This window comes from Metarhizium robertsii (genome assembly GCF_000187425.2).
Source record: "Metarhizium robertsii ARSEF 23 chromosome Unknown MAA_Scf_7, whole genome shotgun sequence".
Classification (NCBI taxonomy): Eukaryota; Fungi; Ascomycota; class Sordariomycetes; order Hypocreales; family Clavicipitaceae; genus Metarhizium; species Metarhizium robertsii.
In genome coordinates this window covers 1,055,088-1,082,031 of record NW_011942215.1, presented here as the reverse complement: position 1 = coordinate 1,082,031, position 26,944 = coordinate 1,055,088, and the positions used below count along the sequence as shown (strand labels likewise).

At 51.6% G+C, this 26,944-nt stretch overlaps 8 protein-coding genes across 8 annotated transcripts; 5 read left to right on the top strand and 3 right to left on the bottom strand.

The window, feature by feature from the left end:
* Window positions 1-595: 595 nt before the first annotated feature.
* MAA_00650 (Ferredoxin reductase-type FAD-binding domain protein) lies at window positions 596-1,751 on the top strand (the record flags this gene model as incomplete). Its single annotated transcript, XM_007818648.1, has 3 exons — window positions 596-640; window positions 742-1,108; window positions 1,183-1,751. The coding sequence occupies 3 exons, from the start codon at window positions 596-598 to the stop codon at window positions 1,749-1,751; spliced, it is 981 nt and encodes a 326-aa protein (XP_007816839.1).
* Window positions 1,752-2,171: 420 nt separating this feature from the next.
* MAA_11401 (uncharacterized protein) lies at window positions 2,172-2,847 on the top strand (the record flags this gene model as incomplete). Its single annotated transcript, XM_011413395.1, has 3 exons — window positions 2,172-2,306; window positions 2,362-2,588; window positions 2,661-2,847. The coding sequence occupies 3 exons, from the start codon at window positions 2,172-2,174 to the stop codon at window positions 2,845-2,847; spliced, it is 549 nt and encodes a 182-aa protein (XP_011411697.1).
* Window positions 2,848-3,370: 523 nt separating this feature from the next.
* On the bottom strand, window positions 3,371-5,919 carry MAA_00651 (Transferrin receptor-like, dimerization domain protein; the record flags this gene model as incomplete). Its single annotated transcript, XM_007818649.1, has 4 exons — window positions 3,371-3,480; window positions 3,539-4,914; window positions 4,979-5,523; window positions 5,581-5,919. The coding sequence occupies 4 exons, from the start codon at window positions 5,917-5,919 to the stop codon at window positions 3,371-3,373; spliced, it is 2,370 nt and encodes a 789-aa protein (XP_007816840.1).
* Window positions 5,920-8,345: 2,426 nt separating this feature from the next.
* On the top strand, window positions 8,346-9,908 carry MAA_00652 (major facilitator superfamily transporter; the record flags this gene model as incomplete). The annotated part of the gene is made up of 4 exons (XM_007818650.2): window positions 8,346-8,433; window positions 8,497-8,759; window positions 8,823-9,306; window positions 9,367-9,908. The coding sequence occupies 4 exons, from the start codon at window positions 8,346-8,348 to the stop codon at window positions 9,906-9,908; spliced, it is 1,377 nt and encodes a 458-aa protein (XP_007816841.2).
* A 442-nt stretch (window positions 9,909-10,350) lies between these two features.
* Window positions 10,351-11,601, bottom strand: MAA_00653 (uncharacterized protein; the record flags this gene model as incomplete). The annotated part of the gene is made up of 1 exon (XM_007818651.2): window positions 10,351-11,601. The coding sequence occupies one exon, from the start codon at window positions 11,599-11,601 to the stop codon at window positions 10,351-10,353; it is 1,251 nt and encodes a 416-aa protein (XP_007816842.2).
* A 2,689-nt stretch (window positions 11,602-14,290) lies between these two features.
* MAA_00654 (F-box domain containing protein) lies at window positions 14,291-16,411 on the bottom strand (the record flags this gene model as incomplete). The annotated part of the gene is made up of 3 exons (XM_007818652.1): window positions 14,291-15,411; window positions 15,474-16,184; window positions 16,342-16,411. The coding sequence occupies 3 exons, from the start codon at window positions 16,409-16,411 to the stop codon at window positions 14,291-14,293; spliced, it is 1,902 nt and encodes a 633-aa protein (XP_007816843.1).
* Window positions 16,412-19,444: 3,033 nt separating this feature from the next.
* Window positions 19,445-21,840, top strand: MAA_00655 (uncharacterized protein; the record flags this gene model as incomplete). The annotated part of the gene is made up of 3 exons (XM_007818653.1): window positions 19,445-20,250; window positions 20,350-21,281; window positions 21,362-21,840. The coding sequence occupies 3 exons, from the start codon at window positions 19,445-19,447 to the stop codon at window positions 21,838-21,840; spliced, it is 2,217 nt and encodes a 738-aa protein (XP_007816844.1).
* A 2,280-nt stretch (window positions 21,841-24,120) lies between these two features.
* On the top strand, window positions 24,121-26,421 carry MAA_00656 (hsp70 family protein; the record flags this gene model as incomplete). The annotated part of the gene is made up of 5 exons (XM_007818654.1): window positions 24,121-24,163; window positions 24,336-24,513; window positions 24,609-24,774; window positions 24,859-25,763; window positions 25,869-26,421. 5 exons carry the CDS (start codon window positions 24,121-24,123, stop codon window positions 26,419-26,421), a joined length of 1,845 nt encoding a protein of 614 aa, XP_007816845.1.
* Window positions 26,422-26,944: the final 523 nt, after the last annotated feature.

The window sequence follows — 26,944 nt, the reverse complement described above, 5'->3', positions numbered from 1 at the left end:
GGTGAAGGCAATCACTTGGCGTCTCTCAGATCCTTTGTGATTCGTCTTCAAGTATCGTGTGATGGATGAGAGGGCTCATGTTGCTGGGACTCTGAATGTTGCAACTCGTCGTAGTTGAGGTTTTCAAGACATTGCAAACGTGCTCTGGCCACACATCTAAGTACCTAGGTGCCTAGCATACATCCGTGGATAATTTTATCTGGTGAGTCCTCCTTTCCGTTGCTTACTTACTTAGGTACCTAGGTAGTACTCGGTACCTCGGAGGACACTCGGCCATGGTGTCGTGCCCCGTGCTAGGTAGCTGGTTTAATTGTTTTGTCCCGTACGGGTATGAACTGGGAGAAACGCTGCTTATCAATCAACAGCGTCAGCAACGGGCATACTCGGTACTTAAGAATGGTGGGCTCATGCCGGGGTAGTCACGTGGTTGGCGTCATCACTGAGGCTTGCAGCCGCAACCGCACCCGCACCCGCATCAGAGCATGGCGTCCCTCTCTTGCATCATCCATTACCTTTTTTCCCTTTGAGCCGAAGACTGTGTGTGTTTTGGCCAAGTATCCTCAATTGAACCGACACAACCACGCCGTCATCGGATATGTTTGCTCGATCTGCTTTCCGCGTGGCCCAGCCACTGAAGACTGTATGTGTGCAAATTGCGTTTGGCTTCTGGTTCCGGAACTTCCACTAGGACACCCAAAGCTGGCAAAGCTGGTTACAGCATGGTTACTAACGGGTTTTCAGCAAGCTCGCCGATATGCGACTGAGACACCATCCAAGGGAGGATCCAACGCCTTTTTCTACGCTGCGGGTGCTGCTGCTATCGCCGGAGCTGGATACTACTATTTGGGCGGAAGCACCCCCGTGGCGGCCAAGGTGAAGGAGGCTGTTCCTGCTAAGCCTGCTTTTACCGGCGGCGATCAGGGATTCCTTTCTCTGAAGCTGGCCGATGTTGATATTGTCAACCACAACACCAAGCGTCTTCGTTTTGAACTCCCTGAGAGTGACATGGTTTCTGGCCTCCATATTGCCAGTGCCATCTTGACCAAATTCAAGGGCCCCAACGACGAGAAGGCCACGCTCCGACCTTATACTCCCATCAGCGACGAAGGTATAACAGAGACGCCCCATCTTCTGCCGGCATGGCAATCATGACATGCTAACCCCCTTGACTTTTTGATGTAGGAGAGAAGGGCCACATTGATCTGTTGGTCAAGAAATATCCCGACGGCCCCATGAGCACTCACATCCACGACCTCGTTCCTGGTCAGCGCCTTGACTTCAAGGGCCCTCTGCCCAAGTACTCCTGGTCCGAGAACAAGCATGACCACATTGCGCTCATTGCTGGCGGCACTGGCATCACCCCGATGTACCAGCTCTGCCGAGCCATCTTCAACAACTCCAACGACAAGACCAAGGTTACTCTTGTTTTCGGCAATGTGACCGAGGAGGACATTCTTCTCCGCCGCGAGCTTGCCGAGCTCGAGAATACCTACCCCCAACGATTCCGTGCCTTCTACGTCCTGGACAAGGCCCCCAAGGACTGGCAAGGCAACACTGGGTACATCTCCAAGGAATTGCTCAAGACGGTGCTGCCCGAGCCCAAGGAGGAGAACATCAAGGTGTTTGTCTGCGGACCCCCGGGTTTGATGAAGGCCATCTCTGGCCCCAAGGTCAGCCCCAAGGACCAGGGTGAGCTCTCTGGCTCTCTGAAGGATCTTGGCTACTCCCAGGAGCAGGTCTACAAGTTTTAAAAAGAGGATGCTTCGAGACTGGAACTGCCCCATCCCCCGCTGTACGATAGGAAATTATAAATTATAGATGCAAGGCAACAAGACATAGACTTTTTATCCAGTCGCGCAGCGTCCTGGCTGGTGGCATCTATGCATATTATTCGACCCGTGAAGACATTTTGTTCCTTGCATGATGCTGTCGAGATTGCAGCCCGCTAGGCAAAGAGACGAAGCTATGCTGGCCGTCTCTCCCGACTACATACTAAGAGGCTGTCTATTCCGGACGATGGAGGCACTTGGCCTCTGTTTGGATCCAAGCCTCTGCCGGCGGTAGATTTGCAGCATTCCTGTGCCCGATGGCATTGCGCCTACTGCCTCGTTGAGTCGTTGTTCCAAGCGGAGCGAGTTGGGCGACGAGCACATCCCCGGTTATCCCTGGGGATGGTCGTCGCGATCCGCTTCATCCAGCTCTTCTTGGTCGTGGCCATTCTCGGCCCGTCGGCATACACTCATCTTCGCAATCCGGACCGCGGCCGTCACCAACGGCCTGGGCCTCTTCGCGATGTGCCGGAATTTGTCAGGCTCTTTTGAATGGAAATGCTAACGCAACCTTCTCTGCTCACCTCCCCAGGCCCTCGTGACCGTCGTCATCAGCATCTGGCTCGCCCTGAGCGTACAACTACTGGGCCGCCCTCTCTTCGGGCTGACCACCTTCTCGCTCAGCGCCGCCTGGGCCGGCCTCATCTTTGCCGCCGGCACGGTCCGCCGCTCCCTGCGGTCCTCGTACGGCTTCTGCGACAACTACAAGGTCTTTGGCGGCGTGGTCGCGGGCATCGCCCGTCTCGGCGCCATCGAGTTGTACGTGTTGGCAACACAGCCTTGGTCTCGTGTGGTTCTTACTGACACCCCCCTCCTCTTTTTTTTTTTTAGTAGCCTGTTGTTCTTCATCGCGTGGGTGACAGGTGCCGTCGTCAGCTACCGGCACCGTCGGAGCGGCTGCCGCGCGCGGGCCCGTCGTGTGGCGGCTGCCGGCTCCGGGACGGCGCCGTACCAGCTCCAGATGCAGCCGCGGACAAAGACAGACTACCACGCTGTTTCGCAGCAGGTATCCCCTTGAACCAGCACGCGACGGCGTACCATCCGCAGCGGCAGACATTCTATCCGAAGGCGTAGCATTGGGCTCCAGCATACGGGCAACACCTTCGTCCAGACGCATGCGCCTCCTCCTCCGGGGGTCTATCCCGCGCCTCCGCATCCTCCTCACCAGCTTGCGGCTCCTTGCCACCCTACCTACTGAGTTGACCGGCGCGACGGGGCAATACATGTGCAGGTAGATAGTTGGAATTGAAGGGAAAGGGGGGTTGTAATAAATGCCAAGCATGTTGGCTTGTTACGACAAAAAAGAACAGGTTGCAACGCAACTCTTCCTAATTTTAATTTCAAATAATAATTTAATTTAGAGATAATTATAGCAACCCGACGTGCTGGCTAGTCAGGCATGTATGGAGTGGAGGTGTCCGCATATATGCTGCTATTAGTTTACACGGTAGACATGAATATAATTTGTAAAACTATTCGCTATATAAGGTCGCCACTCCTATTGTATTCTAAAGTTCATGCCCCACGCCCGCAAGCTGCCATTATATGCTCTCCGCGGCCTTGTTAACACACCGATCAATGATTCCCGCCCACTTAAGACCATTGATGTAGTCCTTGGCATCAATGCTCTCTACCAGACCGGGGTACACGGCTATCATGAAATTAGCATGTCGAATCAGCTAACAAACTGCACACAAGAAACTACTTACCTCCAGAGTAACCGGTCCACAGGCCAGGGGCAAACACTACATGCTTGAACCAACTGCGCTTGTCGAGACCGCCTTCAAACAAGAAGTGCCTCTCAAAGAACTTGTACTGTACATTGACCTTGGCAATGGTGGTCCACAGCTTGATCTTGCCGATGATATTCCACCACGGAATACCATCTCTCAACTTCTTATTTGCCCAGGCAGCGCGTTCGTCTAGCCCGACGGCTTTTGTGCGCAGCTTGCTTAGCGACGCACGTATCTTCCTGAGGCTGGCTTCAAACGCATCAGCGCTGCCTTTGGCGTCCTTGGAGAGTGCAGATCCTCGCATTGCGAACATGGCCTCGTCCGTGGCTGGGTCCTCATTGCTGTTGAGCTTGGCTTCTACCTGGTCGAGATATGCACCTAGAGCATCAGCGTACTCGGTGGCGCCAAAAGGAATCACAATGGTATCAGCCAGCTCGGACAGTAGGACGCCGAGGACTCTGGACATGGCCAGATGATACTTGAAGCCGGGGTCGCCGTATTCATGCATCCAGTGGAAACTGTCGTAGTTGCTGTGATAGTGGTAGACGGGACCGTTGGAGCCGGTTTTGAAGCCCATATCAATGGAAGGGACTCCCGCAAAGTCTTGGAATGCAGTAAAGTCACTGCCGCTGCCCATGGTACTGATCCTACCATCCCAGACGTCTCCGACAGACTGACCAGGAACGGTTTGGTTGGGCGAGGGAACCTTGTGTGTCGCATCCCTCAAGACTTGGTTTAAGAGAGGAGCAGCAGAAGCTTCAAAGGATGAGCCAGATGCGGCGACATCGACGTTGATATAAGCAACATTGGCATCGGAGAGCCAGGGGAGATACTCCTCGACCCATTCGGTGCTGCCGATGAGACCGTATTCTTCGCCATCCCAGCTGCCAAACACAATGGTTCGGAGAGGCTTCCAACCCGCCTCAACAGCCTTGCCAACGCTGCGTACAACTTCGTTCAGCACGGCTGAGCCGCTGTTGGGGTCCCCAGCACCACCAGCAATCCACGCATCCCTATGGTTGCCCACAACAATAACCTCGTTCGGGATTGTTCCATTGACGACACCAATAACATCCCACTGAGGAGTGGTGACATACTCCTGTTCGTTGTGCAGGTTAAGGAGTACATGTTCGGGAGAAGGCCCAACGTTGTAATCTATGCCCTTGTATCCGAGTCCCAGGTTCCTCGTCCAGTGGTCGCTCAAATCTGAGGCTTTTGGGCCATGTCCATTCAAAGCCTTGAGAATAGGAAGAGCGTCAACATATGAGATGGGAATGGAGGGGATAGATGGTGTGCTATCATCGGCGGGCGCTCGTGGAACGCCGGGCTTAGACGGGTAGCCTGGGGTAGTTCTGACGTGAAATTTGTTAGCAGTCGGCCAATCGCGGCTGAGCTCGGTGCAAGCAAGGAACGTACGGGTCACCGGGACGAATGCTCAAGAACTGGACACTCCCGCGCTGAACGCTACTCTCATGTCGAGCGGGACCTTTGGGGTATTGCTCGTATCCATTGGCCTCAGTCTTGTCGCCATCGTCACCAGGGTCACTGTAAATTATAGTACCAACCATGCCCAACTCTTGAGCACGCTTCACTTTGAGACCTCGGAAGATGCCGCCATATCTGGCAATTGCAATCTTGCCTTTGAGATTAATGCCAGCATCAACGAGGTCTTGGTAATCCTGGTACGTTCCGTAGTTGACGTAGACAAACTGACCAGTAACGTTGCCGCTGGCAGAGTACCCGTGAAAGGTAGGAACTCGGGTATCAAGTGCAGTGGTAGGGTCCTCGTCCAGGACCGCCTCGGTCAGAGAAGCATCGAATGTCACAGTCCATGAATCGTCCTTTTTAGACTTCTTCAGAAGAGAGAGGCTGTGCTCAAGGGGGTAATTAATATACACATCGTATTCAGCGATGCTGGCATCGACCCCCCAGCTCTGCCACTTCTCTCTAGTCCAATCGGCCTAGCAGAGGGTTAGCTAATGAATAGCAGGGATGAGGGTTGAGTCAAGAAGCCTTACCTGTGAGAAGTTCTTGCCCGCCAGATGAGGGCCAGAGGTGTAATAGCGGCTCCATTCTTCAGCATGGTCTGCGGTTGGGGTCTCTAAGAGGATCTTCTGGACCTCTTGGTGAGAGAGGCGCTTGCCTTGCTGGTGTGAGTGCGAGTAGTGGCTGTGGCGACCATGGTGATGGTGGTATGGCCAAATGAGAAAAACGTGGGTAAGAAATGAGGCGAATCCGAGTACGAGGACACATGTGCAGGCGATGGTGCAGAACCGCCGGCAAGTGTCATGGCGATATCTCCTCCGGGGCGGCGCAACACGGACCGTCTGGATCAGCGGCGTCGACTCGTTGGCCATCTTTTCAGGCTCAGATGGAAATCTGCAAGATGATGCTTTCAGCGCGGGCCCATGAGATGGAATACAAGCAAATGCAGACGGAAGTGGTCGAGGTGTGCGGCGTGGCGGACTGTTAGGTGGTGGTCATGGGATTGGTTCGCCACAACACCAGTGAAGGGAGCGGGACGCGGGACGGCGGCATGTGAGATGGCGGCACGACATTGGGGGCCAACTGTGAACTTACAACCTGCCCATCATTGACCAAATGACCCCAATAGTGATATTTTTTCGCAGTGAGCTGTAGATGCAGTGGAAGAAATCACAGCCTCTGGCGATGCTGCATGCCGGCCTTGTGGGGGTTGCGGCGGTTGCGGAGAGCTGATGAGCTCGACGGCTTCGATGACGAATTGCAAACCCGCAGGGTTCTAGTAGTTATTCAGCAGATAGCGGCCCCTGGTTGGGCGAGAGGGGGCTGCAATACGGCTGTTGCTTTGTCAACCGCGAATGCTGAGACGGGCGAGTTGTCAAGCATTGAATGAATGGTTAAGAAGAGTCGAGAGTTGAGACATCGGATTGCTGACTGGGTTGTTCTGCAACATGCATCGACAGTTGCCGGGTCGCTCCTGCCTGTTTTGTGCCAACCGAGTATCGCCGCCAACTCCGCATTGGTGCTTTCAGACGGGCCAGTCCAACACTTGGGCTCAATCTTGTCGCTGCGGCATGGGTACCGTACCCAACGACGCAGGATATATTATGATAGTACCCAGCCAACAAGCTAACATTCCGCCATTTGTGTGTCTGTCGATTTTCATCTCGGGGCAGTCTCATGGCTACCGAATTACACCCCATCGTTCCATGTCAACTTGGCCGAGGATTTCAACAAAACCACAGCCTTGTCCCTGACAGCTCTCAGCCATGGCCATATCAACATGCACAACATCAAATACATCCCCACTCCCTTCCACTGAGAAATGCCACATTTGAGATTGCCCGTCTCGGTTGCTCCTCACCCGATGCGGGCTTGATTGCCGCGAGTCCGCCATCCCCGATGCCGGCCGGAATCAGCCCCGCCCGTCACTATTCATCACCGCAGGGTCCCAATGCCACAGCTGACAAACTGCCGAGCCCAGTCTTGGTCAAGTTCCTCGGCGCATGTTGTAGCTGAGGTGCAAGTCATCGAGAAACACACCCCGAAACACACTTGAAGTCAAGCCAAGCAAAAACCTGCTAGCCCTCTTCTATACCACCGTCTACTTAAGTACTCAAGGACGGAGGGCGGAGTAGACTTTCTTTGCCCGTCGAGCTGTCAGTAAATATCCTGCCGGGGCCTAACAGTTCCAAATCCCCGGGCAATCAATATCCAGAAAAGACCTTTGTCCATTGGGCGTATTTTTTCTTCTTTCACCATAGGCCATCATAAGTTGTGTCCATCGAGAGCCATAATAATACATTTTGTATTCAAGTCTCGTCTCAGCAAGTGCAGGTGACCGAGGTCGTGTTCCCATCCCACCCAACCGGATGTGCTGGTCCTGCGCCGCCACTCTGGTCGAAGTTTATAATTGGCGCCGCGGGCCCTTCAATGACCTGGGCTTGGTGCGGATACAGGCGACAGGTCCGACACCGTTCGTGGCCCAATCTAGCCGACATGGGTTGTCCTCGTCGGGTTTATTAAGCGTGCCCATAGTGATTCGTCCGTCAGTTGGCAACTTCATTCTCGATTTTTCGTCCTTAACCTCGAGCTTCCTTGCATCATTTGACTAGCTGTGTGTATAAACCGTGCTGTCATCGCTAATTAGTATTATGCGTAACGGTGTCTGCTAGCTGATGGGCAATCAAGATTCAATTTCCCGAGTTTCGCCGTCAGTTCCATACCAACAGACTCTTCCTCACTGCGCCGCGACGCCACGAGAAGGGCGGTGCCACTTGTCCTGGGTTTCCAGCACCTCGCACCCAAGAACATGAGTGATGATGACTCGCACGCGCCACCGAGGCCAAAGCTACCATTGCAGCAGTTGACAATTCTAGGTAAGGCACGACGAGGTAGATTGTGCGTAAGGTCGAAAACCACGCTTTTACCTCGCTTCATATGTTGAGAAGGAAGGACCGAGCGACGCACCTTCCCGCAGACCAGCTTGGACGCTCGACAGGCTGGTGGTGCACCTCACAAACTGCAACACTTTTCTTTCAGCCCATCTCCTTTCCGTTGCTAACAGGTGCCATTGATAGCTGTTGCGAGATTTGCAGAACCCCTCGCCACAACATCTATATATCCATATCTTCCTCAGATGGTCCGCGATTTCGGCGTTGAAGAAACAGAAGTCGCAAAATGGGCCGGTCTAACGTCCGCCGTTTTCTCAGTCTTCCAGAGTTTCGCTGCAGTGCCTTGGGGCAAAATAGCAGACTCATGGGGCAGGAAACCAAGTCTGATCACTGGCTTGGTTTGCACCATGGCCTGCTTTGTTGTATGGGGAGTGTCGACCAGCCTGCCCATGGCAATTACCGTGCGTGCCATCCAGGGAGCAAGTAACGGAAATGGTTCGTCTATTCGGGTCTACTGCGTGTGATCCAAAGTTTGGCGTAGCTGACAATCCTTTTCAGTTGGAATTATTCGAACCATGGTGGCGGAACTTGTGCCCGAGAAAGAGCTCCAACCAAGAGCATTTTCTATCATGCCCCTTGTTTGGTCATTGGGCTCAGTTGTCGGTCCAGCATTTGGCGGCTTCTTTGCCGACCCTGCCAAACAGTATCCTTCCGTGTTTGGGGGTGTGTGGTTCTTTGAGAAATTTCCATATGCTCTTCCCAACTTGATTGCTACCGTCTTCTTCCTCATATCTGTCACTAGCGCGACGCTTTTTCTCAAGGTATGTTCTCGGCTGGTCAGTTGCGAAGCCCATGTTCTTTTCAGGTAACCTTCTCGCCCCCAGGAAACACTTGCTGCGAAACGAGATGAGCGAGACTGGGGACTGTTATTTGGCAAACGTCTTGGCCAAGCATTGAAGTGGAACAAGAAACAGGACAGGAGACGCAGATCCTTTGTAGATGGCGAGGCAACCGCCCCTCTCATACCCAACCAAATTCGGCACAAGACAGTACACGACTCGTCAACCCCAGGAACCCTAGAGATCTTCACGCAGCAAAGCGTTCTGATTATGCTGGCATACTTCTTCCTTGCCTTTCACTCTGTCGCCTATGATCAAAATGTCACAGTCTTTTTAAACTACCCTGTAGAGGAGCACACTCCGGAAAATACACGACTCCCCTTTTACTTCAATGGCGGCTTTGGCCTGGAGTCGGGGAGGATTGGGACCATCTTCATGTTATATGGGGTTACATGTGGTCTTGTCCAGTTTATCCTCTTTTCGCCCATGGTCACCCGATGGGGTGTTCTGAACTGCTACAAAGCCTGCTGTAAGTTAAAGGGTCTCCCATTTATCTGCAGGCTCATGGCAAATAGACTAACAGCAGTAGGTGTCATCATGCCAATGGTCTACATCCTCACGCCCTATACATCCTTATTCCCAACCCCCGAAACGCGACTTATGGGCCTTGCCTTTGTCCTGATGCTCAAGGCGTTTTCGATCATCGTTGCTTTCCCCTCTGTCACCATTCTGCTTACTAATTCGGCCAAGTCGCTGAGAATCTTGGGCACTTTGAATGGCTTCGTTACCATGTTCAGCGGCTTCGGCAGAGCTCTAGGCCCTGCCAGCACTGGGCTGGCTTTCACTTGGGGTGCAAAGCATGGATACGTTGTCACAGCATACTTCTTCCTGGCGGTCATAGCTGTTCTAGGAGCCATTCCCGTCTTCTGGGTTGTAGAGGGTAACGGCCCGACCGCATCTGTTGAAAACAGCGATACCGAAGAGAATGAAACTCCCCTTAGCAGCCGCATTCTTGTAGATGAATCTGCGATTGACGACTCTGACGTCGAATCCCACGAGTCGGAACCCTTGCTTGGAAACTCTAAAAAACGAGCACCCTATGGGGCCGCAAAGATTGGATGCCAAGACTAAGTAGTTAAATATTTGGTCGTTGACCTTGTTACCAAAAGCACTCGTTTCAATATATTCAAAAAAAAATTGCAGGCGACAATGTCACGGAGGCAGAGATGACGATGCAGCACGAATCAATATGTCAAGACTTGTGTATACGGCGTTCATATTAATTTGTAATTTGGATAGACTTGCATACCCTGACCCATAACGTCAGTAAAAAAAAGTTTGTTGAATTCATAAGATGCTTTCAAAGCCTGTGTGACTGACATCGCTGGAAATGCTGCAAATTAAACGATGCTGATCCGTACAAAGTGAATACCACAATTCAAAAACCCAAAACTCCGCATTCATGCCAATTTCCAAATACAGGGCTGGACGCCACGGAGGAAGATACACCCAAAAATGAACCACTCACAGGAAGAGCGTCAAGGAGAGAACAGATAGACTACCTCCGATAGACTTATCCAGGAACATACTGCAAATTGGCCACATACTGTGAGCCTTCTCCAAAGCCTTCCTGTGTGTTCCAACTCCATTCCTCTTGTACCGCACGTCCTCTTGGGTACGGGGGCTGCAGATAGTCTGCATACTTGTGCGACTGACGCTCACTATTCCGACCCGCTTGTTCAAAGTGCGCCGCATCGTGGATGTAGTCAAAACCAAAGGCATGGTCTCCGGAAGAGAAGTCATCACCACGCCAACGAGATAAGTCTGCCTCCATATCCCGTAAGTGAAGGCAATTTTTTCCGGCCCAATCATCAATAATACCTGCAATCTCCCGGAAGCCATCCGTGTGACCTCCATATTGTTTGGCTTTGAGTCCACATGTGACAAACATGAAGCTGTGGATCATTTCGTGCAGGAATGTAGAGATGAGTAGCCGCCGATTGTATTGATTATCCCTGAGTATAGGTGAAGAAAGTACGATCAATGTTTCCCATCCTCCAAGCCTCGCGCTTCGCCGAAGGGCCGTGGTCCCAACTATGTGATTATCGTACTGCTGTGATGTAGAGTGGCTCCAGTCCCAAGCAACTCTGCGTGTAAGGCGGCTAGCAAAGAAAAGCTCGTTGGATGCAGAAAAAATACTCCGCAAAGCGTCGTTGTCCAGTCTGAACTCTGCACCTCGAGATTTGGGGTTGATGAGAGCTTTCAAGATTCGTTCCGGTTGGGAGTCTGGGAATCTGCGACGGTAGTTTGAGATATGTTGACGGACGAGTCTTGCCGCTTCAAGATCTTCTAGCAAATGTCCATATCGGTCATGCTCTGCCGAGTTGTCGTGATGGTGTGCCGAGGCATCAGATGATATAGACAAACCAGACTCGGTTCGTTCTAAAGGGACAGGAATGGCGCTTCGATTGTGGAAAGCGTTACAAGCGTCATCGAAAGCATGTGGTTTCGGCGATGGCGAGAGCGATGGAGTTGATGTTTGCCCGTCATCACCTTCGTGAATCACAAGAAATGCTAATTTCGGTACGGGTACGGACGGCTCCGGCTGGGCTACCTGCTCATTGAATGCATATTGATAGCCGCTTTCGTAGGAAGCACTCGTATTCCACTGACGATTGTCGAGTCTGCCATGGATACTGAGATGTTGCTCTTCATGGGTGCCTACATTTATATTGAAATCTCGGCAATCGGCGTCATTGGGAGCAATATATGATCCATCAAGAAGCGGGCTGCGGTGATGTCTTTCTACCACCCAAAAGGACATGCTATTCGGCAAGTTTCAAATATTATCCGGCCAAGAATATTTTGTTGTAAAAGGACAAGAGACTAGAGGAGATATCCAAAAGAGCGAGAGGCGTTTCAATGATAAATATAGAAGATGATTTCAGATATGGGTTGTTGGCGGCCGATAGCTGTCTTTTGAGCGGTGTACATGGGACATGAAGGTGAGTAAGCTCAACCCGGAAAGCAAGGGAACAGAGAGGGCCCAGGATGCAGAAAGACCAGGCCGGCTGCCGGAGCTGAGCCGTGACGATGGTGGACCAAGCCACTGAGACAGGGCCACCGGGATCAGGGTCTGTGTAACCTGACAGTTCGACGAGTGGGCGCCGCCGAGCGAATGTGGTCGGGCAAGCAACAGTGAATTTGGGGCCACGATGATGATAAAAAAAGTTGTCAACTGGTAAAACGGGTCGAGAAAGAAAGTGGAGGAGAAAGGAGGAAAGAAGCCGGGCCAGTTGGCACTTCCGAAATTAGTCAAGCCGGTCAAGCTGTCCAGGTGGTCAACTTTGCTTCAATGCATGTTTCTCATTTGGCAAGAGCGAGCGTCGTGGCCGGCCATGCTGTCTGTCCTGGATGCACCTTCCGCGCCTACATCTTAGGAGTCGCCTTGGTGTCTCTGGTGCCTCACTTGTTCCTCACTTGTCCTCACTTTTCCTCACTTTTCCTCACTCCCTCGCTCACGACGCGAACTCTAGCAGAACTTTGGCTCCAAGGGTGGATGCGTGGAGATGCATGCGCATTTGACCCTGTCTGTACGGCATATTGGACAGAGCCTTTCACCACTTGCATCCTTTAGGTGCCGTCAGATCAGCCAGGGCTGGGTCCAAGGTCGGGTTCAAGTCCACCAGGCCCAGCCAAACACGACGTTAGGTAGGAAGATGAACACAAGCGGAACGAGCTGGAGTCGCGTCGTCGCTGCCTGCATGGAGCCAGCATCACCAGAACAAACCCAGCATGACGAGCCGGCGATCCACTGCAAAGGATTTGTCTTGGCAAACAGTGAGTCAGCCACGGTACGAAGCTCACGACAAGTCCCAGGCATTGATTGAATGGACTGAGTTGGAGATTTGCATCCTATATGTCATCATGCAACGCTGGCATTCGTCCTCCTCGCCATCCTCAGCAACAAACCGCCGTCACAAAGAGCGCGTTTCCCCATTGCCATATTACGGACGTTGTTAACATGGCCAAAATTTGCATCATGCGTCCTTGTGCACGTCAAATCACAGTCTCCGCTGCATCTCTCATCACCCTGCATCAACATCAAGCCCCACAGCAGAGCATCCAGCAGTCCATCTGGCGCACTCGTGTTGGTTGCTTGTCGTCTTGTCCAGTCGGGTCTCCTAGGCCGACATTGTACAGCAGCTGATGCAATTCTCCTTGCAGTCGACTGTTTTCCTTCTTGGTCTATCTGCCGAACATCATAATCTAACATACTGGTATATCTTTGAACAGAGAAACGGACAACGCATCATTAAATGTTCTCATGCCCGACCATGGCTGCTCATGACGGCCCAGCCTATTAGCACGAACAAAAGACAGTCCGCCATGTCAGAATACAAAAACCGGCACATTGGGCTCCAGTTACCGAAACCGCCTCGATCGCCCTGATCGACCTGGCTCAGCCTCACGCCTTGGCAATAATACGACTTTGCGCCTCTACATTCTGATATCTAGAGACATCCCTACCGTCGTTGGCGGACAAGCAGATATGTACTCAATAGGAGCAGTCCTTAGGCCCTTTATATGCCTGTTCTTACAATACACCCAACGGCCTCACACAAATGACTTCAGTCGGCACCAAATTTCCCAGGTATGTTTTCCATGACTCCCAAATCGGAAAATAGGGGCCAGCCAGTTTACCCGTACCGTAACATGTGCCTTCGCAAACGGCAAGGCTTCATTGGGCAGCGAGCGATTACGTCGCCCAACCAGGCAGGTAGCTTGACATCATTCCCACCTCGATACAGCGAATCCATTTTTTGCCTTGGGCACGCATATAAGAGGCGCATCATGCACTGGTGTCCTGCATTGGATTGCAATCGGAATTTTGTCATTTGTACTTGGGAACATCCTTGCTTGTTACCCGTCAATTGGGCTTGTCCTGCCCTGCAACTGATATATCATCTTGATATAGCGTGGCCGTGTTTAGTTTGTGACCACTACCCTGGAGCTGGGTCGGCCCTGACGAAAACCTGAGTTACATTACACCGAAAAGGGGCTGTGGTGCCTGGGGGAAAGGCCGCCATTTAAATAAAACTGTAGCTACTACTGGCCGAGTTTTCAGTTCTGCTGTGACGAGAATGGAGGAGATATATGTACAGCGTCATGTGGAACTGAACTGACCTTCCGATGGAGACATTTTTATCTTTGCATGGACTGCCTGCTGCAACCACCCAAGTCTGGAATCTGGACAAAATCCATGACGCTATATCGCCGATGCTTCACGTATTTTGCTTGGAAAGCCTAATCCCCATTGGATGTACCACCATATAACAAGCCACACAATTTCATTTTACCAGGCCACAAATTTGTCAAAAGATATTCATAGAACCGCTGATCTTGCACTAATAAGCATTGAAAGCTGACCGACGCCCATGTAATGTATCAAATCTCGCCCAACTACCCAAAGGTCTTCTTACTGCACCAGACTCCATCATATGCAAACAATCTTACCGTGTCCAATATGCCGGATCACCCAGGCTTCCGATGAACTTGACCTCGTCTGCCTGTCGCTCCAGAGCGCGCCGCATTCTATGCGTATACTCTTTTCTCCTTTCGTTTTCTACACTGATCTCGGGGTCCTGAAGCTCGAAATCCTTTCCGTCGAATATAGGGGACTTTGTGAAGCTCACAAGACCTAGTTTTTCTCCAGTCCACAACAAAATATTGTCGTTGTTGGGCCGGTCGTTGCCTTGGTTGGATTTTGTTGATACAATCTTGCGGGCCATGTCGTCTGAACCAGCCATGGAAGCAAACAAAGAGGACGCTTCTTCCGCATCACTATGGCCAATTCTCATTCGTCGACACTCAGTATACCCGTCTCGCTCAAACCACTTAATGAATCCTGATCCATCTGAAAAGACAATCTTTGAGCCGTGGTTCGCCACGGATAGGATGGTGGACGACGCAACAGTCTGTCGATTTTTTGTAACAGAATTCTGCAAAATGGACTTCTCGCCGCCACCCGCTGCCGAACTGAGGCCGTAAATCTCAAGGGATCCCTTGGACTTGTAGCCGCCGGCGGCGATTAAGGTCCTGCCTTCGCCCTCAGATTTCAACTGGGCTACCTGTTCAGTTGTCAGATCACCCTGGCGACGCACTTCCGTGTCAACGGCGGAGAATGGATACGGCAGGGCTGCCAAGCTCTTTATTAATGCGCCAGAATAGATGGATCCTTCTATAGCCGGAAATTTTCGACGATCGTAGTGCAGTATGTTGGAAAATCGGCCGGCAACATAAATGTCGTCCGATACTAGATTATGCGAGCCAGGCCGGGGAAGGTGCAAGATGCTGATGGGAGTAGGCTGGGACAACGATGCGTATGGAGGAAGTGGCTTAGTGTCGAAAATCATTTTGAAAACGTTAGATTCGTCCCACTGGATTACGTCGAGTCGCTCAACGATATCTCGAGATGCCATTGCTCTCATACGAAAGTCATGAAGGTGAACACCCAGAGAAGTCCCTACAGTTAGAGGTACCCCTTGATGGAGGGCTGATAGCGTTGTGATTGACCACTCGAACGATTCGCGGCTTACTACTTCTAGACGGTTCAAATCCACCTCGATGAGATCTGGAAACATCAATCAGTGATTGCTTGAAACGGACTGCAGAAGTCAGAGATGTGAGTCTTACGACTTTGGACGGCAAAGAAGGCTCTGTGGCCATGATTATCCACGCTGACACACTCCGTAACGCCAGTGTCTATCTTCTTGGACCGTTTGCTGTTCTGATCACCCGGACCGTCAATGAAGAGTATGCCCGGGTTGCTGGCGGCAAGAATGCCACCCTGTCGACCCCGAGTTCCGTTGATATCCCATAAGCAAACCGACCCGTCGTCCAAGGGCGAAACTGCCAACATGGTGCCGACACCATCGCTTCCATCGTGGGGACTGTATAATGCCATGCCCCGTGCTTCGATGGTTGCCTCGACCCCACAGTCATACAAGCGCGGAATTTGCAGCCAGTTAACACATGTAGGACCATGTCTTTGCACGTACTCGTCGTACCATGATACTCGTTCGCCTGGGAATACGGGATCCCAGTTAGCCATATCCCGTAGCTTCCGCGAGCGACTGGTAAGGGTGCATGTCGTCGGGAAGTCGTCTTGATATATTGCGTTGATAGGTGAGGAGCCAGCATCGCCATCTATTTGCATTGTGTCATGATGAGAGATGTCGCGATGCCGCTCTGCGAGGGGCCGGAAACTACTGCGGCGGTTCTGGAGTGATTGGTACCACTGTGAATTCTCGAAGGACAACAGCTTCCACAACTCGTCATCAAGGCAGAGCTCGCGAAGCCTACGGCATACAAGCTGCAACTTGGTAACATAGTAGGGCTCGAGATCTGTAACATGGTATCAATTATGTTTGGTCAACTAGTCTGTGTTGTATCGTGGCACGGAATGCGCAAGCAAAGTGTATGGAACAAACATAAAACTTGCTTGCCAAGCTGGCGTAGCTATTGGAGGCCGAGGACAGAGGAGGGAGCGGCAGAAGCTTACAGCTTAATATTTGGAGAAGCAGCTCATCCGGGAGCTCGTCCCATCGCGATGGATTCCCGGACGAAGCCATGGCACATGGTGACGAGCAAAGGAGAAAGCCGGGCTCAGAGGTGGCAATACCAAGACAAGGAAGAATATTGGATGGATAAACTGGTTCCGGGACGAGAGAGAGAGGAGAGAAGACAGGTTGCCTGCAACCCGCTGCAGCGGCAGCAAAACCGGAGCTGCCTTCCAGGCGAGGGGCAGCGAAGGACGAGCTTGGATGTTGGTGTAGTCGGTGCGAATGGTCAGGGATGTAGGCGGAGGGGCTAAGAATGTGGCTTGCTCAAGCCTTCAAGTGTTACGTATCAAGTGTTCAAGGCACACATGCAAGCTCAAGTGGTGAACAATCCCAACGACGGTAGTTGCGTGTTGCGGTGTTGGTGTGTTCAAGTCGATGGCATCGAGGTCTGATAGGGAAGGGGCATCGGTCGGGACTTGGGGAAGGAGCGATCGAGCCTGTGTCGGCTGCTGCCCGGGACTGGGCCAGCTGTTGCGGGAAGCAAAGAGCGAAGGAGGATGGTCGCGGCAAACTTAAACTCGGGCGCGATTGACCATGGGCAATTCGCGTGGCCAACAAGTCCGCCACGCCGCTCTTCCAAGGTCCGCCCCTTTGCCTTCGAATCACCACCAGGCAAACCGAGGACAAGCGTCTGCAGATCATGTCTTCGCTTTCTCGAACCAGTAGCTTGCTGACCATATATCCACGAATGGGTGCGCGCTGATTCCGATGGAGAAACCTCGATGCCACCTCATCTGTGGGAGATGGAAAGCTCGGATCCGGACCCCTCGAGTCGACGCCCCATTATACCAACAATGGACTGGCCTAGAAGCATAGGCCACGCACTCTTTCGGCACGTACTTGTTTGGCCACTCCAAATGGCAGTTTCAGAGCCTTGAATATTCCTCCGTGGAGCAGGACAAGCTGGGCCGAGAGAGGTGCCTATTCGGAGCCATCCAACGTGGAGGGCGGGCCGCGCAGGGGACGGGAAACTTGGTGCGGCATTCATCTGGGATCACCTGGTTCTGAGGTCTGCGTGTAGGGATCATGTCAAGATGGCCTGAAGACGTTGCCGGCCGAAGGAGATCATTGCCTGTCATACTGGAGTTCAAAGAGCGATTCACATACATATGTATCAGTCTATCAAGTCGGGTTCGATTTCAAGTTTCTCGCTCCTGGTCCTCTGGTGTACTGTGAGAAAAGGGACCTTGAACCACCACAGATTCTACCCTATTCAGGGGGGCAACGCTAACGGTCTCTCGACCAGGCCAAGCAATGCAGACTTGTCAACACATTGGCGAGTCCTTGTGCCACGCAATCCCTGTTTAAGCCACTGCTTACGGAGTCGAGTCAAGTTACAGGTTCGGTCGACTCCTGGTGCTTGTGTTGGTGCCACAGGCGAATTGATTCGGAAGCACTCGCTCAGTGGCTCCTCATGAGCGAAAACTGTCTCCCACTAGAAGAGAGAATCCGGTCGGATTAGGTGCAAAGGACGGAGCTACTCTTTCTACAACTCCCTGACCACGCCACTACCCACTCGGGCAAAACCCAAAGATCTGACTGGCTTCGTGGGACTTCGATTGAAGAATGCATTTGCTATATATGGTGGAGGGGTCCCTATCCACAAACCCCACGAACTTCCGATGAACTAGTACTTTATAGTACGCATGAGTGCATTACCTACCTAGGTACCTAAGCAGGTGTGTAATGTACGGAAGATGGGAGACGCTAAGACGAGCGACGTGGCATGGATATCAACGACTTGGCAGCAGTCTAATGCGGCCTCCGCCTGGGAATAGTGGTGCATTGTACACGAAGGCATGGGAAGAAACACAAGTTATCTTCCTATCATGGGGATCGCTGAAGCAGCACGTTCCCCTGACAGTCTAACACGTCTCCTGGCCAAGGTGCCCTTGTTATTAGTTTGGATGGTGTGTCGTGCATCCGCAGTCTCCACGCATCCGTTTCATCAAGCCCAACTTACAGCGGACCCAGTGGCGCAAGCCAACTTGTACATTGCACGTGCTGCAAGAATCATCGAGAAACAGATGAATCGTCGACCTCGGAAGTTTCCGCTCCACATCTGCCATTCATGGCTGTGTCTGGAAAAGAAACTGGCAAATTCAAATAACTGCAACGGCCCTTGCTCTGATTGACGTTGTTGATATGGCCATCCAAGGAGCCATGAATATTAGCTGCCTGCCGACCATGGGTGTTGGAGCAGTTGAACCTTGGAACGGGCAACGAGAAAAGCCGCACGTGATGTATTCAAGAGATTAGGAATTCACGGGATTGACCTTAAGCTTTAAAAATTTATTATTATTAATACTTTAATATTATAATATTTACCTTTAGGAGCCCTATAATATACTTATAAAATTAAATATTCTTATAAGCTGGTTTACTACTTAACTTTATCTTATTACTTGCTATAACGGATAAAATACTATTCAAATTAGATTAAAAATATATTAGTATAAATTCCTGAATTAATTTATATAAATTCAGTCGTTTGTTCCTATTTTATGTGAAACACCTGAACTGGCTTTTGTGCGACCGAAAATTTCACCGCCCACAAAGCTGCCACCTTGAGCCGACCTTCGACTTCTACTTCGTCATTCCACCACCGACGGACCGAAATTTTGCCCAAAGCCAGGGTTTCTTTTATTCTGCAATCAAGAGCCGGGGAATAATAGTGCCAATTGGAAGGTTGCTGCGTTCACGTCACTAGACAACTTGCCTTGTTATCTAGATCCCACTCCTGGCAGCACAGAGGAGATGTTGTGAAGTCGAGTGAGAAACTCATCATTTCATCATCTGTAGTCACTGGCGATATTATCAATTAAAAGCAGCATACGACACTGCCGTGGAAAAGACTACCATTCTCGGCGCTCAATCCAAGAGTGCTGAGTGCTGCGAGCAGCATGAGGCCAGACTCTGGTGATGTATGTTTCACTCTCAAATCACGTACGCCCTGATGAAATACTCACCGTGAATTAGTCTGCTCAGTGGACCGACATAACTCAAACTATTAATGGGTCGGACGGCACGCCAACAAACAAAATGTCGCAGGAGCGCGTGAACCCATTCTCCGACCCCATTTGCGAAGACGACATCCCTCAACCCCAAAACCTCGAAACTCGGGATACTGCCCAGTCCAAACCAAGAGGCTTCGTTTCAGAGCACCCGTCATGGAAGCCATCACAGTATTCTGGAAGTCGTATCTCTTATTACCCCAAGCCCATTCTCCAAGATGACGACAATACAAACTCCGAGTGGGAGACCGTCGCGCCCGATGAGGACGTCATTCTCAGACCAAGTGTCCACCTCAGACAGCGTTTGGAAATCGACCGCAGAGCATATCCAACTCAGAATGCCCTGGGTTGTGCTCGTCAAGCTGCGGAGCACGCGCAACATAGAACTGCTCTCATGCCAACAAGCTCGTCTCGTAACTTGGCTCGTACATTGCCAATGCATACCAGTAACCGACCCAAGCATGCTTCTCAGTGGCTGCGAACATCCAGCGTTTATGAAGACGATTCCGTTTCCCCCAAGATCACCGACCAAAGCCAGCAGCAGGGCTGCCAACCTGAAACATCTCGCGCTCTGACCAAGAATCGGCCGGCTACACTGGGGTTTGACCGGAACGCTCAAGGTGAACTGGTAGCCAGCTACTCCAAGTCCTCCAGCCGAGCGAGCAATGACCCTTTCAAATTTGACGGCGCAGATTACTCCATGTTTCTCCAGCCATCCGCCGAGAAAGAAGTCAGCAGAGCTCTCTACGGAGCGGGAACTTGTAGCGAAGTCCACAGCACGCCCGTCTACACTCCGCAAAGGAGTGAACGGCGCGTTTTCCAAGGGCAGTTCCAGTCAGGATCGTTTTATGACAATGCCGCCATTCAATCAACCTAGAAAGTCGATGATGCGGTCAAAGTCCCGGTTATTAAACGCGCTAATCTCAGTCCCAGTACCAACGAGCATCCGCTCTCCGAACTCGCCCAGCTGGTGAACAATACAGCGGCTGAAAAAGATACGGGCAGCGACTGGCAGACGATTACGACGGAACGAACCCCTCACAGGGCCTTGGAGCTGACGCTTCGGTTGGATAAAGATGTAGGAAGCAGTCTGGCCGATGTGTCAGATGGATCTGAGGACGAATCGTTTGATCACTTCCTTGGGGCTACTGCAGGTTCGCAGGATTCTCGTGAGAGTCATCAAGGGGGGGACGTATATTCCAACGCAAACCCGCGCCGTGCATTTTTCTATAGGTTCTCGCAGCCGACGTACAGGAATAGCCGAGTGTCTTCTGCTCGTCCTGTGGCTACAGTCCGGCATCTCAGCCATCTCAGCCGTCTGTCAAGCGATACCTCGAACAAGCCCAAGTTTTCGAGTAAACTGTCCCAGATGCGCAAACCAATAATGAGTTACAGCAGTCTAGACTCCGAGCCGGAGCAGGACAATTTCGACACTACAACTCCAGTGTCTCCTGACACTGTTGTGGAAGTTGTCGCCCCCCGACGCAGCAATTGGTCCAGTCCGCGATACAGACAAGACTCACGGGAGATTCTTGGTCTCGGAACACAGGACGGAAACATGATATATAAATCCAGAGACTTCGCACCCCGAAACACGGCGGACTATAATCTTCCTAGCCTTCCGTTCCCACTTATAAGTCTTCAAGAAGCAGCGCTTCGCCAGTCGCACGGCATCACTCGAGACGAAGCAGACTACACCACGGCCGGATCCATATGCGACTCCAAAGCACGCCCCGACACAATTAGTACTATTTCTTCGTACGGGCCCAAAACCCCAATCACACCCGTTGCAGACATCCCGGACACAAGTGGCATCCCCAGACCACCACGAGCATATCGCCGGCACAGCCCAGCGCGAGCTCTCCGTAAGTCTCCGCCATGCAATGCCTTGAGAAGCCTCAGTTCCGTCTAACCCTGTTCCCTGAAGCATACGACCCAACTCAAGGGCAGCTCAACTCATCGGCCATCATCGACACCCACTCCGGCTCATTCTTCCGCAACTCCCTCCCGACCAACACATCGCTCCTCAGCGCACGCTTCTTCCGCCTCAGCGGCTTCTCGGCGCGAACCACTCGCGAGCGTCGAGACGAGCCCAAGCACGGCCTCCTCACCCCCTCAGAAACAGACCTCATCCACTCCGCCAGGGAGGATATTCTGTGCCGACGCCGCCGGTGCCCGGAGGAAGACGCGCAGCAACGGCGGGTGTTTTTGGTGATTTTTGTCATGGCCGTCTTCTTCCCGCCGATTGGGGTGCTGGCACTGTACGGAAAGTTTGATGCGACGATTGCGTGGTATGGCAAGGGCGAGAGGGGTTGTCTGACGCAGGAGCAGAGGAGCACGTTGAAACAGCAGCTTTTGGTTGAGGGAGTGTTGTATCTGGGGCTGCTTACCTCGTTGGTTGTGTATTATTCCGTCCATGGATGATGGGACAGCGGCGAATGGCAGGATGGATACAAAAGTGTGGGAATTGCGTAACTGGAGATGTGAAGGTGAGTTGGGGCAAGGGGTTTGAGGCTGGCAAGCCATCATGTTTTGAAATGTTTACACTGTACGAAGGACTTGTCTATATTGATTGGAACAATTGAGGAATGGAATGATATATTGAGAGCCTCTCTACCAATCGCCCCTATGAAAGTGCCGGCTAGAATAACAAGTCAGATGCGTGAGATGCAAAGGGAACGATGGGATGGGCTGTTAATTGCGCATCTTGCCACCGCATTAGCAAGCACTTTGTGTTGCCATGGCTTGAATACTAGTCGAGCGCGAATTGGAGAGATACGTGACAAGGTATCAGTTATACAACACGCGTGAGAGAGCTGCGGCGTCAGAAGTGAATTAGCAAGACGAGCGGACAGATGTTAATAACTGTTAACAACTGTCAACAACTATTAAGAATAATTAGCAACTGTCAACAACTGTTCATAACTGTTACCTAACTATAAATACTTCCTCTTGGTCTATTAGACACTGTACTGGAGCATAGTTCACTATTGGTACAAATCATACAAGTCGATCAATTACGGCAGCATTTACTCCAACCGGCCAGACCGGTGCCCTGTGTGTGTTTTCTCTCTCTCATGATTAACAAGACAACTTTTCGGGAGGCCTCGAAACATACGACGACCCGAGCGAAAACTATGGCGAGAATTCCTGCTCCCGAAACAGGTTCTCACAAGTTTTGAGATACAGTAACAGCAACGTCTTGAGGACTTGTACAGGACTCCCTGCTTTCAATGCGCTCGTCGATCGAGGTTGATATGCTTTGAAATCTTGCTACAGGCACCACAAGGCGAGCATTGCTAAATTTGAATCATAGGCCGCTTTCACCCCATAACAAGGGCGCGACCCAGAGCCATAGCTTCCTGCAAATACGTTTCCAGGGTTGACCCGTGTCCTACCCGAGTTGAATGAATATGGTGGCCCAGCCTGACCATCCCTTGTCTGGAGCCTTCAACGAGCCGCGCGGTATCTTCGACACTCAAGCGCGATGGCTCTTCCCCGGATGCCAACTTCAACAACTACCCTTGCATGCCGACTAAGACCACCCTTATGGATTCGAGCAGCTATTCTTAGCAGAAGACGGCGAGGAAGTAAAACGCTGCTCAATCATGCTGTTTGAGCAGGAATAGAGAGCAGAGGATGGGACAACATGTGAGATAACCATCGCGTGCCACACGAGAACCATTACCTGTAACCGGCATGGACTGTGAGCTGAGCGAGCCAGGACATAATACACACATATAACACAGCATATTGCAGAATCTATTGCAGTATCTGCCCAGACCGAGCGGGACCGCATCTCATCAACCGGCACTTCGACGTGGATCTCGAATGTATTTCCCGCGCGTTTGGTAATTTCGGAGGCCAGCTCCCAACGACAATATAGCACTGACTGTCATTGAGCACAGCGGCCACGGTTTACCGGCAAACAAAAGCCATCGGATAGCGTCTTAGGGTCATCGGCGAAAGAACTAGTCGTGCGGTGCCATGGTCTGGGGCAGCCGGCGGATGACAATCGGCGCGCAAGGCCATTTACAGAGGTGAGAACCACCAGTTTGAGTCAAATCCACTAGTACCACGAATCGCGCATGTTTAAGTCATGAGGGCGCTGAGCCAAGTCAGTACTTAGAACTCTGGGAGCAGCCGCTGGTTGTTCAACTTATGCTCAGCCAGGTTGCAAAACTTCGATGCCGGAACTTCTGTTCAGCGAGCTGTGCCTTTCGACAACGGAAGCTGAGGCGCATTGCATTGAGAAAAGAATACATGCAAAGGAGAAGGCGAATAACAAGAGTAGGAAGCATCAGCCTTCAGTTCGGCACCTGCGAGGTGAGGTCTTGCGTCAACATGTGCTCGAACCTTTTGCCCGTTCGCTTGTTCCTAAAATATTAGGCCATAACCTTGACCAAAACAGGACTAGCGCAGCCTCGAGGACCCTTCTCTGGTTGTCTGGCTCGGCTACCCCACCCCACTTGCTCATCTCAGGCGGGTCCCCGGCCAAAGGCGAGGGGGGAAAAAGTTCTTGGGGTGGCCCGAAAAAAAAAAATTCACAAAAATTTTGGCTGAGGGAAGAAAGAATTTCTACACCGATATACCCCACTACATTCCGCCTTTCCTCCTCGCAATCTCTCTTCTTCCCATCTTCTTCAGTCGTTTTCGACACCTGACAATTTCTCTCCTCCTTCCTCCGTTCAGACACATTTCAAAATGGGCGACGAAGTTTACGACGGTGCCATTGGTATCGATCTGGGTGCGTAGCTTGACCTTGTTTTTCAGCCCCTTGTTGGGCCTATGCTGTGCGGCCGAGATGTTTTTTGATGACCGGTCGCGCTCCGTTTATCGCTGCAAGGCTTTGCGGGTGCATATAGAGGATTTTCATCATCAGTAACCAAAGACTACGACATGCTAACAATCCGATGTAGGTACCACCTACTCTTGCGTGGCCACCTACGAGGGTACCAATGTCGAAATCATTGCCAACGAGCAGGGTTCCTTCACCACTCCCTCATTCGTCTCCTTTACCGACAAGGAGCGTTTGATTGGTGATGCCGCCAAGAACAATGCCGCCATGAACCCCAAGAACACCGTCTTCGATGCCAAGTGAGTTTTGATGCAATAACAAAGATGCTGCAGTCGGCTTGATGCTCCGACGATGCCATCTTCTATGGCTGTTCAAATGCTAACATGGCCCTCAGGCGTCTGATCGGTCGCCGCTACGATGACCCCACCGTCAAGAAGGATATTGAGTCCTGGCCTTTCACCATCATTGATGATGCCGGCCAGCCCAAGATCCAGGTCGAGTACCTCGGCGAGAAGAAGGAGTTCTCTGCCCAGGAGATCTCTGCCATGGTCCTCACCAAGGTACGTTTTCCGCACTGCCCGACTGCGGGCTTTTATGTCTGTTGCTAGATTACTTGGGCAAGCTTGGGCTAACAAGTCCCATAGATGAAGGAGATTGCCGAGACCAAGCTCGGTAAGAAGGTCGAGAAGGCCGTCATCACTGTTCCTGCCTACTTCAACGACAATCAGCGTCAGGCTACCAAGGATGCCGGTGCTATTTCTGGCCTCAACGTCCTTCGTATCATTAACGAGCCTACTGCTGCCGCTATTGCCTACGGTCTGGGCTCTGGAAAGTCCGAGAAGGAGCGCAACGTCCTGATCTACGATTTGGGCGGTGGTACTTTCGATGTCTCTCTTCTTAACATCCAGGGTGGTGTTTTCACCGTCAAGGCTACCGCTGGTGACACCCATCTTGGTGGTCAAGACTTTGATACGAACCTATTAGATCATTGCCGCACAGCGTTCACGCGCAAGACCAAGAAGGACCTTGGTGGCGATGCCCGTGCCCTGCGAAGACTCCGTACTGCTTGCGAGCGTGCCAAGCGTACCCTGTCCAGCGGTGCCCAGGCCACCATTGAGATTGATTCTCTCTTCGATGGCGAAGACTTCACCATGACTATCACTCGTGCCCGTTTCGAAGAACTCAATGCCAAGGCTTTCTCTGGCACTCTCGAACCCGTTGCTCAGGTCCTCAAGGATGCTGCCATCGAGAAGTCTGCCGTTGACGAGATCGTTCTGGTTGGTGGTTCCACTCGTATCCCCAAGATCCAGAAGCTCCTGTCTGAGTTCTTCGATGGTAAGAAGCTCGAGAAGAGTATCAACCCCGACGAGGCTGTTGCCTACGGTGCTGCCGTCCAGGCCGGTATCCTCTCGGGCAAGGCCACCTCCGCTGAGACCTCCGACCTCCTCCTTCTCGATGTCGTTCCCCTATCTCTCGGTGTCGCTATGGAGGGCAATATCTTCGCATGCGTTGTAAGCCGTGGGAATACCGTGCCTTGCTTGAAGAAAAGGTAATGAATTATTTTCGTTCATGCTTTGCATTCCCTTACCTTTTTCAAAGCGTTACCTATATTTCATCAGTAATCAATAGCAGTTACTGACAATTCCCTGAATAGAACCTTCACAACCGTTGCCGACAACCAGCAGACCGTTCAGTTCCCCGTCTACCAGGGTGAGCGCGTCAACTGTGAGGACAACACCTCTCTGGGAGAGTTCACTCTTGCTCCCATTCCTCCCATGCGTGCTGGCGAGGCCGTCCTCGAGTGTGTCTTCGAAGTGGATGTTAACGGTATCCTGAAGGTCACCGCCACTGAGAAGACCTCTGGCCGCAGTGCCAACATCACCATTGCCAACTCTGTCGGCAAGCTCTCCACTGGTGAGATCGAAAAGATGATCTCTGACGCCGAGGCTTTCAAGAGCAACGATGAGGCATTCAGCAAGCGATTTGAGGCCAAGCAGCAGCTCGAGTCCTATATTGGCCGTGTGGAGGAGATTGTCACCGACCCTACTCTGTCTCTCAAGCTCAAGCGTGGCCAGAAGGAGAAGATTGAGCAGACCATCTCCGAAGCCATGGCTACTCTTGAAATCACCGAAAGTTCTGCCGAGGACCTCAAGAAGCAGGAGCTTGCCCTTAAGCGACTTGTTACCAAGGCCATGTCTTCGCGATAAACGTATTGGCCCAGATATGACGTTGGAAAAGGTGAACTGGCGATGTGACGAAAACAATTTAACGTTGGACAAGTCCAAGGCGTTGTATTTGAGCGGTGGCACCTTTGTCTTGAAAGGATTTGGACGGAGAAGGCACCGGATGTGAAGTGATATACTGGGTCTCGAAGATAAGGAATTCGAGAGCCGGAGGAAGACTTTATAAATTATTTCCCTTTGTTCTGGTTTTTTCTAATTTTTCACATTCCCCGGATCTATGGAGATTCAAAATAACGGAGATAACAAAGGCACTTAAAAAGTTCTGTAAACGAGAAATTTCCTGTTCCACCGGGTACTCAATATTAGGAGGACCCATAATAGGTGATAATGCTGCATAGTTTGAGGGTGCCCTGGGCCAGTAAAAGCCGGATAGCCTAGATAATATGCGAGGAACGAATAGCTTGTAAAGTATAGACTCGGGAGAATAGAAAATACAGATTAAAATTATTAAATTCTTAATAATATAATATAAAATATACTTATTTAT